General features: G+C 43.3%; 1 protein-coding gene across 1 annotated transcript in view; it reads left to right on the top strand.

Moving 5' to 3' along the window:
• The first annotated feature begins 1,091 nt into the window (after positions 1-1,091).
• MEI1 (meiotic double-stranded break formation protein 1) overlaps positions 1,092-13,407 on the top strand; it is a 55,854-nt gene continuing 43,538 nt past the window's right edge. Inside the window, exons 1-8 of the mRNA XM_027543387.1 lie at positions 1,092-1,262; positions 1,357-1,779; positions 3,735-3,858; positions 4,681-4,731; positions 6,815-6,888; positions 8,383-8,488; positions 9,002-9,205; positions 10,630-10,760. Coding sequence (XP_027399188.1) covers positions 1,092-1,262; positions 1,357-1,779; positions 3,735-3,858; positions 4,681-4,731; positions 6,815-6,888; positions 8,383-8,488; positions 9,002-9,205; positions 10,630-10,760 — 1,284 coding nt within the window. The remainder of the gene's footprint in view (positions 1,263-1,356; positions 1,780-3,734; positions 3,859-4,680; positions 4,732-6,814; positions 6,889-8,382; positions 8,489-9,001; positions 9,206-10,629; positions 10,761-13,407) is intronic.

Here is a 13,407-nt window from a genome sequence, read left to right as displayed (position 1 = left end):
ACCTTTATAAATGTTTTTCAACCTTCGGCACGTGGTGAAGCCGAATTCCTGCAAGTTACAAGAGCAAACATCATCTTTTAGGATTTGAAATAGCTCAACTGGAATTCCATCACCTCCACCAGCTTTGTTCATAGTGATGCTTCCTAAGGCCCACTTGACTTTGCAGTCCAGGATGTCTGGTTCTAGGTTGGTGATCACACCATCATGATTATCTGGGTCATGAAGATCTTTTTTGTATAGTTCTGAGTATTCTTGCTGCCTCTTCTTAATATCTTCTGCTTCTGTTAGGTCCATATCATTTCTGTCCTTTATTGTGCCCATCTTTGCATGAAATGTTCCCTTGGTATCTCTAATTTTGTCGAAGAGCTCTCTAGACTTTCCCATTCTATTGTTTTCCTCTATTACTTTGCCAACAAAGGTCTGTCTAGTCAAAGCTATGGTTTTTCCAGTTGTCATGTATGGTTGTGAGAGTTGGAGTATAAAGAAAGCTGAGTGCCGAAGAACTGATACTTTTGAACTGTGGTGTTGGAGAAGACTGAGAGTGCCTTGGACTGCAAGGAGATCCAACCAGTCCAACCTAAAGGAAATCAGTCCTGAATATTCATTGGAAGGACTGACGCTGAAGCTGAAACTCCAATACTTTGGCCACCTGATGTGAAGAACTGAGTCATTTGAAAAGACCCTGATGCCGGGAAAGATTGAAGGCAGGAGGAGAAGGGGACAACAGAGGATGAGATGGTTGGATGGCATCATCACCGACTTGATGGACATGAGTTTGAGTAAACTCCAGGAGTTGGTGATGGACAGGGAGGCCTGGCGTGCTGCAGTCCATGGGTCGCAAAGAGTCGGACACGACTGAGTGACTGAACTGAACAGAACTGATAAGAGCAAACAGCTTTGAGCTTAGACGTACAAAGTGAGTCCTGAGTCCCTTCACCTGCCTTTAGGTGCCGCTGCTCTCCTGAATTGCCAGGTACTCGGTTTACGCAGGCGCATTACCCTCCTCGTGCGCCCGCGCCGAGCTCTGCCAAGTGCGCTTGCGCGTAAACTTGGCGGGAACAGTGCTGTCGCGGTAGAACGCGTGTCGAAGGATGGCTGTGAGGGAGGCGGCGGCAGGCCTTTCCGGGCCCGGGAGGGACGAAGAGGCGGCGCTGCTCTTCGAGAACGCCCATTACCGGCACGACTCGCGCTGGCTGCTGCCCGTGTCCCCACGCTGCTGCCTGGCCTGCGCGCTGGAGCTGCTGCCGGAGCCCGGCGTGTCGGTGCGAACTGGGTCCCAGCATTTCCCTCACCAACCAGGCCCTCCCCTCAACGGAACAGGTCGCCTGAACCTGACGCACCTCCGGGGAAACTAAGCCGGGCCCCCGCCTGGTTAAATGTGGCTCCTACGCAGACCCGCCCCTCACCCTACCCCGCAGGCCGCCCAGCAGCCTCTTTCATAACGAGGCCCTGAGCTTGGCTCTGCGCCTCCTGTGGGCCCACGCTCTCCGCACTAAATCCAGGGCTCTCAGGGCCCTCCAAGACTCATTGGCACGCGTTGCCAGCTTTCCCTCTGCCCTCCTCTCAGCCGTCCCGCCCTTTGCTGTCCCTCCCCTTCTCGGGGGTCCAGCCTTCGCTCGGGCTGCCTCCCGCGCGAGCGCCCGCGCAGCCTGTGGGCCGGGCGCACACACCGCGGGGCCTTACTCCCTTCAGGTTTCTGAGGGAAATGTGAGGCGGGGGCGCCTTGGGCTCTGTGGCAGCAGGAACGACGAGTGGATGTTATGGGCGGGCGGGAGTGGGGTGAGGGGAAGACCTTTCTGAGAGGCAGAGCCGGCTGGAGCATGATCTGCCCGCTCCCTCAATGTCTGCCCACTTATGCTATGAGTTTTTTTGTCCGTGGACACCTCCAAGTAGAGTTCGGGAGATAACTTGTTTTTCAGATTCTCAGGAGCAGAATTCTTACCATGGGGTGGGTGGGGAATCAGCTAGATCAGCGGTCCTCAAGGTTTTGCTCTGGGGGTACCGTTCCACTTTTTAAAAGTGTTGAGGACCCCAGAGAGCTTTTGTTTATTTACTGTGTTGAAAGTAACAAAGTTTAAGATACTCATTTAAAAATAATAGTAAATCCATTACATATTAATGCAATTCTTTTTATTTTGACAAAAAAATAGGTAACATCCCATTTACCATTTTGACTCTTAAATGTACAGTTCTGTGGCATACATGATTTTCAAAATGAAAATAACTACTTTCAAAACAAAGCAGATAATGGAAGGAATGTCTGTTTCACATTTTTGCAAATTTTGTTAATGGCTGATTTAATAGAGGACGGCTAGATTTTTGCATTTTATCTGTTGTGATATATCTCCTTGGAAAAACTCTACTGTACACTCAGTAGAATAAGTGAAAAAGTCAAATAGCATCTCAGTATTATATGGAAATAATTTTCGTCTTGTGGATCTTCTGAAAGGATTTTGGGCATGCTCAGGGTCCAAAGACTATACTCTGAGAACCGCTGGACTATCTGATAACATCTATAATATCACTGAGGCTAAAGTTCTGAGACTGCCATTCTTGGACAGTGAGAGGTACAAAGATGAATAAGACAGTGAGGTATGGGAGAAAATAAGAGAACACATTTCTGGGAATTTAGAAGCTGGACATGTTTATAGTAAGTGCTGTTTGGTGGGATAAGGAGCGAAATTAAGGAAGTTTTTTTTAAGAGGAGGAAGCATTTGAATTACACTTGAAAAGATGGGTGATATTTGGGCCAGAGGAAATGGGGGAGCTTTTTCCAGGAGGTGGGATTAGCAAGGATGAGTTTGGGGAGGTCATCAGAATGTGTTTGAAGGGCAATTGAGGGAGGTGATATTGGAGAGCCAGGGTTGAGATCAGTTCCTTTAAGAGTTTGAATCCAAGCTAAGGCTTGGATTTAATCTAGCAGATGAAGGAATGTCATTGAAATTTTTTGAATAACTCATTTAGGTCACTAGCTTAATTATGTGGGAAGAACTGGTGAAGTTCACGAATAAGAGACTTGTAATAGCACAGGTTAGAGGCAGTAAGAGATGCAACTTCACCTTTTATTGAACGTACTTGTCTTAGCTTCATTTTTCACCAGCTGAAGGGGTTAATGTAGTCGGTTGTACCTGTGTTCATGTTCTATCCTCAGTACACCCTTTTTTTGATCTATCTTTTGTTACTGTCTTGAACACTTTGCACAGCTGCTCCCCAGTTCCCTGTACAGGGAGGCAAATTGAGTGTGAAGATTTATGTCTACACTGAATGGAAGGATGCATTTTTCTCTACCTACTTCAGTGAGACTTATGAGGGTCTGCAGTATCATTCTCATAGACTGTGGAAAGAGCCTTGGACAAGACCTGGTTGGATACTTAGATTTGAGTCCTTGGCAAAGTCTCTGACCCTCAGTTTTCTCATCTCCAAAACAGCAATAGTAGTACCTTTTCCTGCTTGCTTTACCAACTCAATTAGGCTTAAATGAGCTAGTAGACAAAAGAGTGATTTGTGAACAGTAAAGTGCTCTGTAAATATATTGTATTAGAAACCTTAGTTCTTGTATCATCCTTTGTTTGAACATGTGGATTCCTGTGTGTAAATGATGCCTCTTTTCATACTCCATAGTTCAGATGATCCCACTGGTGTAATCTTGTAGTTATATTTGGGAATTATACTTGTTTGGGTTCAAAACAACTGAGACTTGGTTGCTATTGAATATTTATTTCATCTGCCCCTAGTTGGTGCGCAAGAAGCACGTGCTGTCCGGCTTCCGAGATGCTCTAATGAAGCATGCCTCCCTGGTTGTGCAGCTGGTGGCTCAGGATCAGAGAGTCTGTATCCACTTCGTAAGCATGCTTTTCGGTGAGACTGAAAAGGAAACCTGGAGTGAATTTTGCCTGTATACTTTGTACATTTGTTTTTGGGGTCTTGGAGAAATGGTCTTGGAATGATAGTTTCCACTGTTTGCAATGTAAAAGTTTAACTTACTAACAAATTATTTTGTTATAATGGTGAAGAAATGTCCCCTTCCTAAGATACACGATGCATTGTATTGTAACTGGCTTTACTATAGCTCAGGTGTTATTAAAAGTGTGAAGGTGGATGTGTTCTTTTAAAAAATCTAGACTGTCTGGTCTTTGAACAGGATTAATAGTCAGATCTGGAGTCTGCTGATCTGACTGTGACCTTGATTGAGTGACTTCTTTTCTGTACCTTTAGTTTCTTCATGTATAAAATAAGATGAATTAAAAAGTCCCTTCTCTTAATACAGTTATAATGTCCTATGGAATGAGCCCTTTCAGGGAGGAAAGGAGCCAACTTAAATTGAATGCTTTTCTCTGCTAGAGGCTTTTCAGGCTTTCAACTGCCAAAATATTCTTTTAAGGGAGAGAGGATGATCCCCAAGGCTCAGGCAGGCCTTAGCTAACAGCTGGTGGAACTGGGATTTTACCCCAGGTCTGTTACAGACTCCAGAACACACAGTTTTTATACTGTGCCACACTGACTATTTTTATCCTTTTAAAGCCAGAGAGCTGTTATTGAAAATCTGGGGTTTGGTGCTGAGGATAGAATTTAGCTGGGACATTGCTTAAAGCTGCTATTAGTCTTAGAATTCATAGTGTGCCTTTCTGGATTTGTTTCTCTTTTAACTGTTAACCATCCCCCTCTTCCTTCTGCTCTAAGGACTGTTATGTAATGTAGAGGATGGGAGCATAACAGACCTCTGTATTGAAGGTAAGGTAAAACTCTGTGTTCTCAGCATTTGAAGCCGGGAATATTACCCTGAATTGCAGCTCTGACTATTTGAGACCTGGATGAAATTTTCCATTTTACAGACAGATAAAGAAAACTCAGTTTTTAATCATTAATTCTGCTTTTTTTTTTTCTTGGCACCTACTCTGTGTCAAGTACTGCATTAGATACTAGTGATATATCTGACATAATTCCTGCCATGTAAGAGTTTACAGTCTGGAGGAGAGGTGGGCTGGTAAATAGCAATGGCTGATAAGTGCTATTACAAAGACACGTACAAACTCTGCTTTTTTTACATTAGTGTTGGGTGATTGGAAGTTGTCTGCACATAGATGGTATTTAAAGCTGTGGAAGTATCTGAATTTACCTGTAAGACTCAAGAAGAAGGAAGACGAGCATTGGGATGAAAGGATTCTTGCAGAAAGAACAAAGAACTGTATCAGTTAGGAGTCTAGTGAGGAAACACAAACCATTCAAGTTATTTGAACAGAAAAAAGAACTTTAAAGAATTATTAACTAGGTACCTAAAGGCAAAAAGAGAACCAAGTTTTCACCAAGGTATCAATTTCTGAAAACAGCTGCCACCCCTGGGACTAGGGAAGCAAAGGGAGAGGTTGAAATTATTAAAACTTACAAGTTTGGAGGAAGGACCCCATATATGAAACTCAGACCACTGAGGAGAGGATGCTGCTTGGCTGCTGCTGGCTCCATGACCATACAGCCATAGAGTTAGCAGCTGTAACAGTTAGCAGTTGTAACAAATAAGTCAATATGATCTGTGTGTACTTTTGACCATCTCTCAGTATAGAGAGTGTGGATAAACAAATGTCTCACTTGAAGTTCCGACGGCATGGGTGGGGAGATCTCCCTTTGCCATTTTCCTCAAGGCTGCCCTGTTGTTATTATTTAGTCACTAAGTCATGTCCGACTCTTTGCAACCCCATGGACTATAGCCTGCCAGGCTCCTCTGTCCATGGGATTATCCAGGCAAGAATACTGGAGTGGGGTGCCATTTCCTCCTCTAGAGGATCATCCTGACCCAGGGATTCAACCCATGTCTCTTGTTTGGCAGGTAGATTCTTTACCGGTAAAAGTGAAAGTTGCTCAGTTGTGTCTGACTCTTTGTGACCCTTTGGATGGTACACTCCCTGGAATTCTCTAGGCCAGAATGCTGGAATGGGTAGCCTTTCCTTTCTCCAGGGGATCTTCCCAACCCAGGGATCAAACCCAGGTCTCCCACATTGCAGGTGGATTTTTTACCAGCTGAGCCACAAGGGAAGCCCCAAGGCCACTCTAGAGTGGAGCTATAATCCTAAAGCCATCTGCTTCTGGTAGATGCCAGCATAGCTTGGAATCCTCTGGAAACTTCATGAGGTGGTGAGCACTAGATGGATATTGCAAAGCTAGAGGGAGAAGGACTTGCTCCTTCCTCACTATTTGCTGTTTATTTCCTGCCTTCTTTCTGTTTCTGTCAGTGTTGTTCTAGAATGCTTCTTTACTCTGGGAGTGGTAGAGTCTTCCCTCAGCAGCAGCCAAATCTAGTTTGCCACTTCCCCAACACTTGCAGAGCAAGCCTCTTCACTCCTCATCAAAGACACCAGCAGAAGCACACAAATGATTGTATAGAAGGATAGGTTTGGGGTTGAGTGATAATATTATTGTCAATTATCAGCACAAGAATTAACTCATAACTCTTTTTTAGTATATGAAGTAGCAAATTCTAAGGAAGGAAAAAAGTGGAAATAATATAATGATAGTAGTTTTCAACCTTGGTTTCACAATAGACTTACCTGGGAAACTTAAAAAATATCCAAATGCTTAGACTCTTTCTGTAGAAATTCTAATTTAATTGATCTGGGATGGAATTGAGCAGTAGTTTTTATTTTTTTTTAAAGCTTCCTAGATTATTGTAATGTATTGCCTTGTTTTGAACCATTGATGATAAAACAGTTAAGAATGGAGGAGATAGAAAAGACTAATGCCAATTAGCACAAGCAGATGACTTTGATTAGAAGTCTGGGCCTGGGGTTGTCTTCTGGTAAGTAATGGTATTGTGTCTGTTTAGTCCTTATCCAGCTTACGACTCAGCTGAAGTTGGAGCAGACCATTCATTGCCTTCTGGATGAATGTCACAAAGAGGTCAGTAAGTATCTGTGGGTTCTTGAGTACCTCTTGGAATCCTCAGATGTCAGAGCTGGGACAGCCCTTCTTTGGATAGATTGGAAGATTGAATCTGGAGAGGAAAAGGGACTTGCCTGAGGTCACTGAATCAGTGGCAGAACCAGAGCTGGGGCCTGGGTCTTCTGCTCCAGTACTCTTTGTAGCTTCCTCCCTTTCGCTTTTAGTCTCCCAAAGTCTACCTCCATGTTGGTGAAGTCCATTTTCTGGCATAATCATCCCATGGCCATTCTCTTAAATATGAACAGATTTCCTTCAAAAATTTTTTAAGGAAATATGTTTACTATGTCTTGGCTTAGTATTTTTGTTTGGTTTAAGTTGTATACAATATTTTGTACTGAAGGCATTTGTTTTTATCAGCATCTAAAGTAAGCACTGAATAGTTATATTTAACCTGCTTTCTTCAATGTAGTCAAAAATATCAGTTAAACAAGCAGCTTTTATAGGAATAATATCAGAATCTTTTTTTTGCAAGAGAAAGACAGATGTTTATTCAACACCATTAAGAGCAACATTTAATTAAAAAGTGTTAAATTATCGTGTCATTATAATCGCTCTGCATGTGATTAATATATAAAATTACATTTATAAATTATATTTATAAATATCAATGCATCATTATGGTGATGCCCCTTTATATACTGTAGGCATTGTGTTGGTGCTTCACATGCAATATCTCGTTCAATCTTCTCAGCAACCCATTGAAGTTGGTACTATTACTAAGTCCCGTCAGAAGAGTTAAGAATTTTACTTAAGGTGCTATAGCTAGTCAATAGAAAAGGTGAAATAAATACTATTGACTCTCTCTGAAAAGCATCAAGCATGTATGCATGCTCAGTTGCTTCAGTCATGTCTGACTCTGCAACCCTATGGACTATAGCCCATCAGGCTCCTCTGTCCATGGGATTCTCCAGGCAAGAATCCTGGAGTAGGTTGCCATGCCCTCCTCCAGGGGTCTTTTCAATCCGGGGATCAAACTCATATCTCCTGTGCCTCCTGCATTGCAGGCGGCTTCCTTACCCCTGAGCCACTAGGGAAGCCCCAGGCATCAAGCATAGTACCTGACAAATAGAATGTTCAGTAATAGTAGCTATAATAATGATAATAATAATAATTTTTTGCAGTGAACTAGAATTCCATTTTTATGATGTGTCCAACTTTCGCCCCTCCAGTTTCTGGCTCCAGAGGGGGCAAAATACGCTAATTTTAATTTAGTTTAACAAACACGTACTGAGCTATGTACTGAGGATTCTAAGAGAAATCTGATTCGGTCCCTTTCCTCTGGGGTTTCCCAGTCCAATAGGGGCAATTGATACTTAGCTAAAGAGGCTGGTTACTAACTGTTGTAAGAGACACAGGCAGTACAGGCTTTGGTGTGGATAGGGCAAGATGAACTTTGGTGGGAGATCTGTTCTCATCCTAACTTATAGAAAGGAATGTGTTCACTTTCTGTAGCTGTGTAGCATGCCCTCCATGCGAGGCAGCCTGGCCACCCTGACCCTTCTTGGCAAGTTGGTAGATGCTGTCCCTGCTCTGGCAGACAAACTTGTGATGGAACATGGTGAGTGACCTCTGGGGAAGAGCTGCTTCTACACTTTAAAGAGCTGCTTTGATCACACTTCCATCTGGGAGGAACATTCACTGTGTACACCTGGAAAGACATTACTTTCCTTCCATAGGCTTCAGTTTCCTCATCTGCAAAATATGCTTTATATTGGCTAATTGGGGCAAAAAAGTATTGCTCAACTCTGGTCTTGGGCTGTTTCTATTCACTATTTTAACACAAAATAATTAAGTATCTACTATGAGTCTTTCAGATGGGAGGAGGAATTAATTCTGGAATGCACAAGCACTTTATCAGTAAAAGGAAATAAGTATCTCATAGAGGATTTATCCAAGGGTAAATCACTTAACTTCTTTATGCCTTGGTTTTCTCTTTTAGATTCCCAGAAATCATGAATTGTGGGGGATTATAGGGATTACCATGACTACCCCATTCAGGGCAGTAGTTTGGAGTGTCATCTAGCAGTTGACTTGTGAGGTTCCCTTGATCCCCTGGTTGTTTTCTGGATAGGTGACCTGATGGAGCATCTGTTGAGAGGTTTAGTGTACCCCAATGAGGGGGTGCAGGCTTCTGTCTGCTACCTTTATGGGAAGCTGTACTCCTCCCCAGTTGCTGCTGAGATGCTTTTGGGCCATTTCCGGGAGAAGCTGTGTCCTCTCTTCCTTTCCACCATGGATGGTGCCCAGACAAAGGAGCTACAGATCAACTGCTTGGGTAAGATGTGGGACTGGAGAGAAAAGAGAAAGCTTTTGAGATTTTTTTTTTTTTTTTTTTTTGAGGATTTGAGATGCAGACTCATTAGCGGTGGGGAGGTTTGCTGCTTTGCACGGGGTAGAAGTCATGGATTTGGGAGATAAGAGGCACAGACTGTGAAAGATGCCTCATGTTGGTGTGGTATCTTAAGAACGTCACCTTTGGAAGGAGAAGAGGAGGAAAAGTGGGACAGCAGTTTTTTTGCCTCTGGTCTTTACTGCCTGCCCTGGTGCATCCTGTACTTGCTGCCAAATTAATCTTCATACTGCATAGCTCGCGTCCCGTCAGTTTCCTATTTGGAAAATCATCTATGGCTTCCTCTGGCCTCCAGGGTGAAGTCCAAATTTCTCTTGTTATTTGAGGCTCAGTGTACCCTTTCAGCCTCTCCTGTCAACTTCCTTACATAAATACACAAAATCTATCAAATGCTTTTGAGCAGGGAGCTTTCGTATTTTGGATAGAGGAAACAGGCACTGGTGATTGGGTGCAGACCTGTTTCAGAGCAGGGGCTACAGGGAAAAGCACAGTCTGGGCAACAACAATTTATTTTCACAGTTTGGGCCAAGAGCTCTGTTTTGAACAGCTCAGCCATACATAGTGTTCATTCTGAACCAGGACCCCTTCTGGGTTTGTACAGATGATTAAACCCATGCTGTAATCTGGAAATTCATAGTCCATTGTGGAGGGCAGATGTGGACAATTAGAATTAATTGTGATGTGCGCTGTCATGGAGATTGCAAAGAAAAAGGTGGGATTCTATTCAACGTAGTACTCTAAATCCTGCCAGAACAATTAGGCAAGAAAAAGAAATAAAAGGCAGAAGTAAAGGAAGGAAGTAGTAAAATTGTCTCTGTTTTCAGATGATATTACCTTATAGGTAGAAACCCCTAAAAACTACACTGAAAGAAAAGTGAAGTCGCTCAGTTGTGTGTGATTCTTTGTGACCCCATGTACTGTAGCCTACGAGGCTCCTCTGACCATGGGATTTTCCAGGCAAGAATACTGGAGTGGGTTGCCATTTCTTCCTCCAGGAGATCGTCCCAACCCAGGGATTGAACCCGGGTCTCCCGCATTGTAGGCAGATGCTTTACCGTCTGAACCACCAAGGAAGTCCAAAAAACTACACCAAAAACTGTTAAAACTATTAAATGAATTTAGTAAAATTGTAGGATACAAAATCAGTTGAATTTCTATATGGTAGCAGCAAACTATCTCAAAAATAAATTAAGAAAACTCTATCTACAGTAGCGTTAAAAATAATAAAATGCTTAGGAACATCTATGGAAAGATGAAGAAACTTCTAGCAGATGTGTGAGGAGCCACCTTGGGTGTGTCCTTGTACCCATGCTGCTCTTGCCTCACTTCCCCACCCCTTTGTTGTCTAGGTTTGCTAAAGCAGCTGCTGAAGTATGATCTCTTTGTGTCCATGCTCATGAACAAGTCTGCGCTGGTGGAAAGTGCTGAGAGTGTTGAGGGGCCACCAGGAGAGACCCCACTGCCTTTGGTGCTCAAAAAGGTAGTTGTCCTGTGACTCCTGGTCTCTGGCTTCAGGAACCTGAATCTCCTGGGGCTTTTTCCTTATCCTTCTACCTAGGATTTCCTAAGTACTTTCTCACTGGCCAAAACAACATGCTATTGGAAGACTCAACGTTGGTTTTCTTTCAGTCGTGAATCTTTATGTTTGTATCCTCCCCTTTACATCTGGGTTGTCTGAGAATGGAGAATACACGCAGCTGTGGAAACAAAGCCACCTCGGTTGTTTTGGGGATTATTCAAGCTTCTCAGCTTGGTACGTGGAGCCCTCCTTCTCTGGGCCCAGCTTATCCCTTCAGCCTTACTTGCCTGTCTCTTCTGTCCCACAACCCAGCACTCCAGCCAGATGCAACTTCTCCCTGGTCCTGTATATTCTAGGACCTCCTGTCTCTGTGCCTGTGCAGATGCTCTTCCCCTTTGCCTTTAAAGCCTTTCCCCTCTCCTTGGTCTGATTCAGCCTTCAAGGCCTATAGAGCTCCCCTGTCCCCTGGCTCCTTTAGGTAGAATGTGCCCTTTTCACAGTGCTTACCTCACCATGTTGTGGTTGATCAACTGGGAGCTTCTTTAGAGCAGGACCTGAGTCTGACTGTCTCTGTCCACAGTGCTCAGCACAGGGCTTGGCAGAGCTGCTTATCCTCATCTGATACCAGGGATATCACTCACTGACTAGACTGTGGGACTGCTTCTGTGGAAAGGAGGAGGTACCTTGGTTAGAAACGGGAAAGGGACAGTTAGGATTAGGTAAGGTAGGAATAAAAAAACCAGAGCAAACTGCCCCTCCTAACCTCCCTGGGACGCCTCTGGAATGGTCCACGCGGGGCCTTTGAACTCTCAAGAGCAAGTCTTGTGTCTTTGAACCACAAAATCTCATAGTGGGTTAATTTCTGTGTTCACTTAATTGCTGCTGTCCTGGAGTCCTTGGTGGTGTCTGGTTAGAACATTGCTGCTGGACTTAGCAGGAGCACAGTGTCTCGTGTCCTCACAGTGCACCAAGGCAGCATGAGAGTGGCGGGGACAGACTGGAGAGCACCTCCCTAGGGAGAGAGAGCTTCGTGGAGACAGGAATCTTGGTATGGAGCTCCTGTCCTCCATCCATACGTGGAGACTGTTTCTCTCTTAGCCATTTTGGATGATTAGTGTTTTATTTACTACAAGAATCAGCAAGTTTGGAACTTGGGTGAGGTGAGAAGGCACTTGCCTTAGGTGGAAAACTTAAGGGGGTGCTAAAAACTCAGCAATCAAAAAAAAGGTAAGAAAACCTCAGCAATCAAGATAAATAGTATTTTAATGCAGAATTTTAAAAAATCAAAGTTAATGCAAAAAATTAATGATGAACAAAATATCAAAATTTTAAATAAAGACTGGTCTGTATTCTTCTACTTCCATTCTTCTGTTTGTTTTTTTTTTTGGTCAGTCTAATCCCAACACAGTAAGGAATATACGTTTTAAGCCAAGAATCATTGCTTTGCTTAATGGTTACATATCATTTTTCTAAGGCACTTTTAAAATACTGTAACAGCTCTCAAACTGGGAGACATTTTACCATTAATGGTATGTCATAGTTTAATTATAGCTCTTCTTAGTGGTACATAAAATAATGGTTTGCCTTTTATCACTGGGCGTGACTGAAATACATGTCATTTCCTATATAAAAGAGAACAAGATAAAGATTAATATCTAGAAACTCCTTTATATGCAAATAGAAAGGCTGTTTATGTATCCATTTTTAAGTCTAACATAACTGAGATGGGTTTAAGTTTGTAGTCCTCAAGAAATGTGCAGCTTGGTCCTTTTCCTTTGAAGCTCTAAAATCATGCAGTGTCTCCTCTGTCTTGTGCTATGTTTTGCTTGTCATTTCCCCCCCCAGAAGGCCAGTTTCTTCTATACTTAAAATCTCTGGTTGCATTTAACTCTTTCCTTGATTTCTGAAAGTGTTGTTCAGTTCAATTCTGTCACTCAGTCATATCCGACCCTCTGCAACCCCATGGAAAGTGTTTTAGGGACTCCTAATAGCTATGGTGTCTAGTAGGAGTTTGGATGTTATTCAGAGTTCAATGGAAATTCATTGAAATATTTTAATTAGAGGAGTAACCTGATTTAAAATTTTGATGAGGGAGGCATCTCAGTTGTGGAAAGACTCCTAGATTTGGATGTGGCTGACCTGAGTGTCTGCCTGAGCTTTGCCACTTACCAGCTGTGTGGCCTAGCATAGGTAACTTAACTTTAATGAGCTTTCGTTCCTTCCTCTGTGTGTTAAGGGTCCCCGAGACCACTCTAGGTTCAGTGACTCACTAGGAAGACTCACAGGATTCAGTGTACAGTTATATCCACAGCCGTGATCTATTACAGCAAAAGAATACCAAGCAAAATCAGAAAAGGGAAAGGTGTATGGGATGAGGTCTAGGGGAAAACCAGGCACAAGTTTCCAAGAGTCCTCTCCTAGTGGGGTCACACCAGATGCACTCTATTCCTCTGCCAATGAACTGTGACAGCACGTATGAAATGTTTAGCAGGAAAGCTCTTTAGAGGCTCAGTGCCCAAGGTTTTAATTGGGAGCTATCTGATTATGTAGGTATCCTCTGCCTAGCACATACCAAAATCCCAGATTCCCAGAAAGAAAGCAGGTGTGC

Source organism: Bos indicus x Bos taurus, chromosome 5, assembly GCF_003369695.1.
Source record: "Bos indicus x Bos taurus breed Angus x Brahman F1 hybrid chromosome 5, Bos_hybrid_MaternalHap_v2.0, whole genome shotgun sequence".
NCBI lineage: Eukaryota > Metazoa > Chordata > Mammalia > Artiodactyla > Bovidae > Bos > Bos indicus x Bos taurus.
This window is presented reverse-complemented; position numbering and strand designations above follow the sequence as displayed.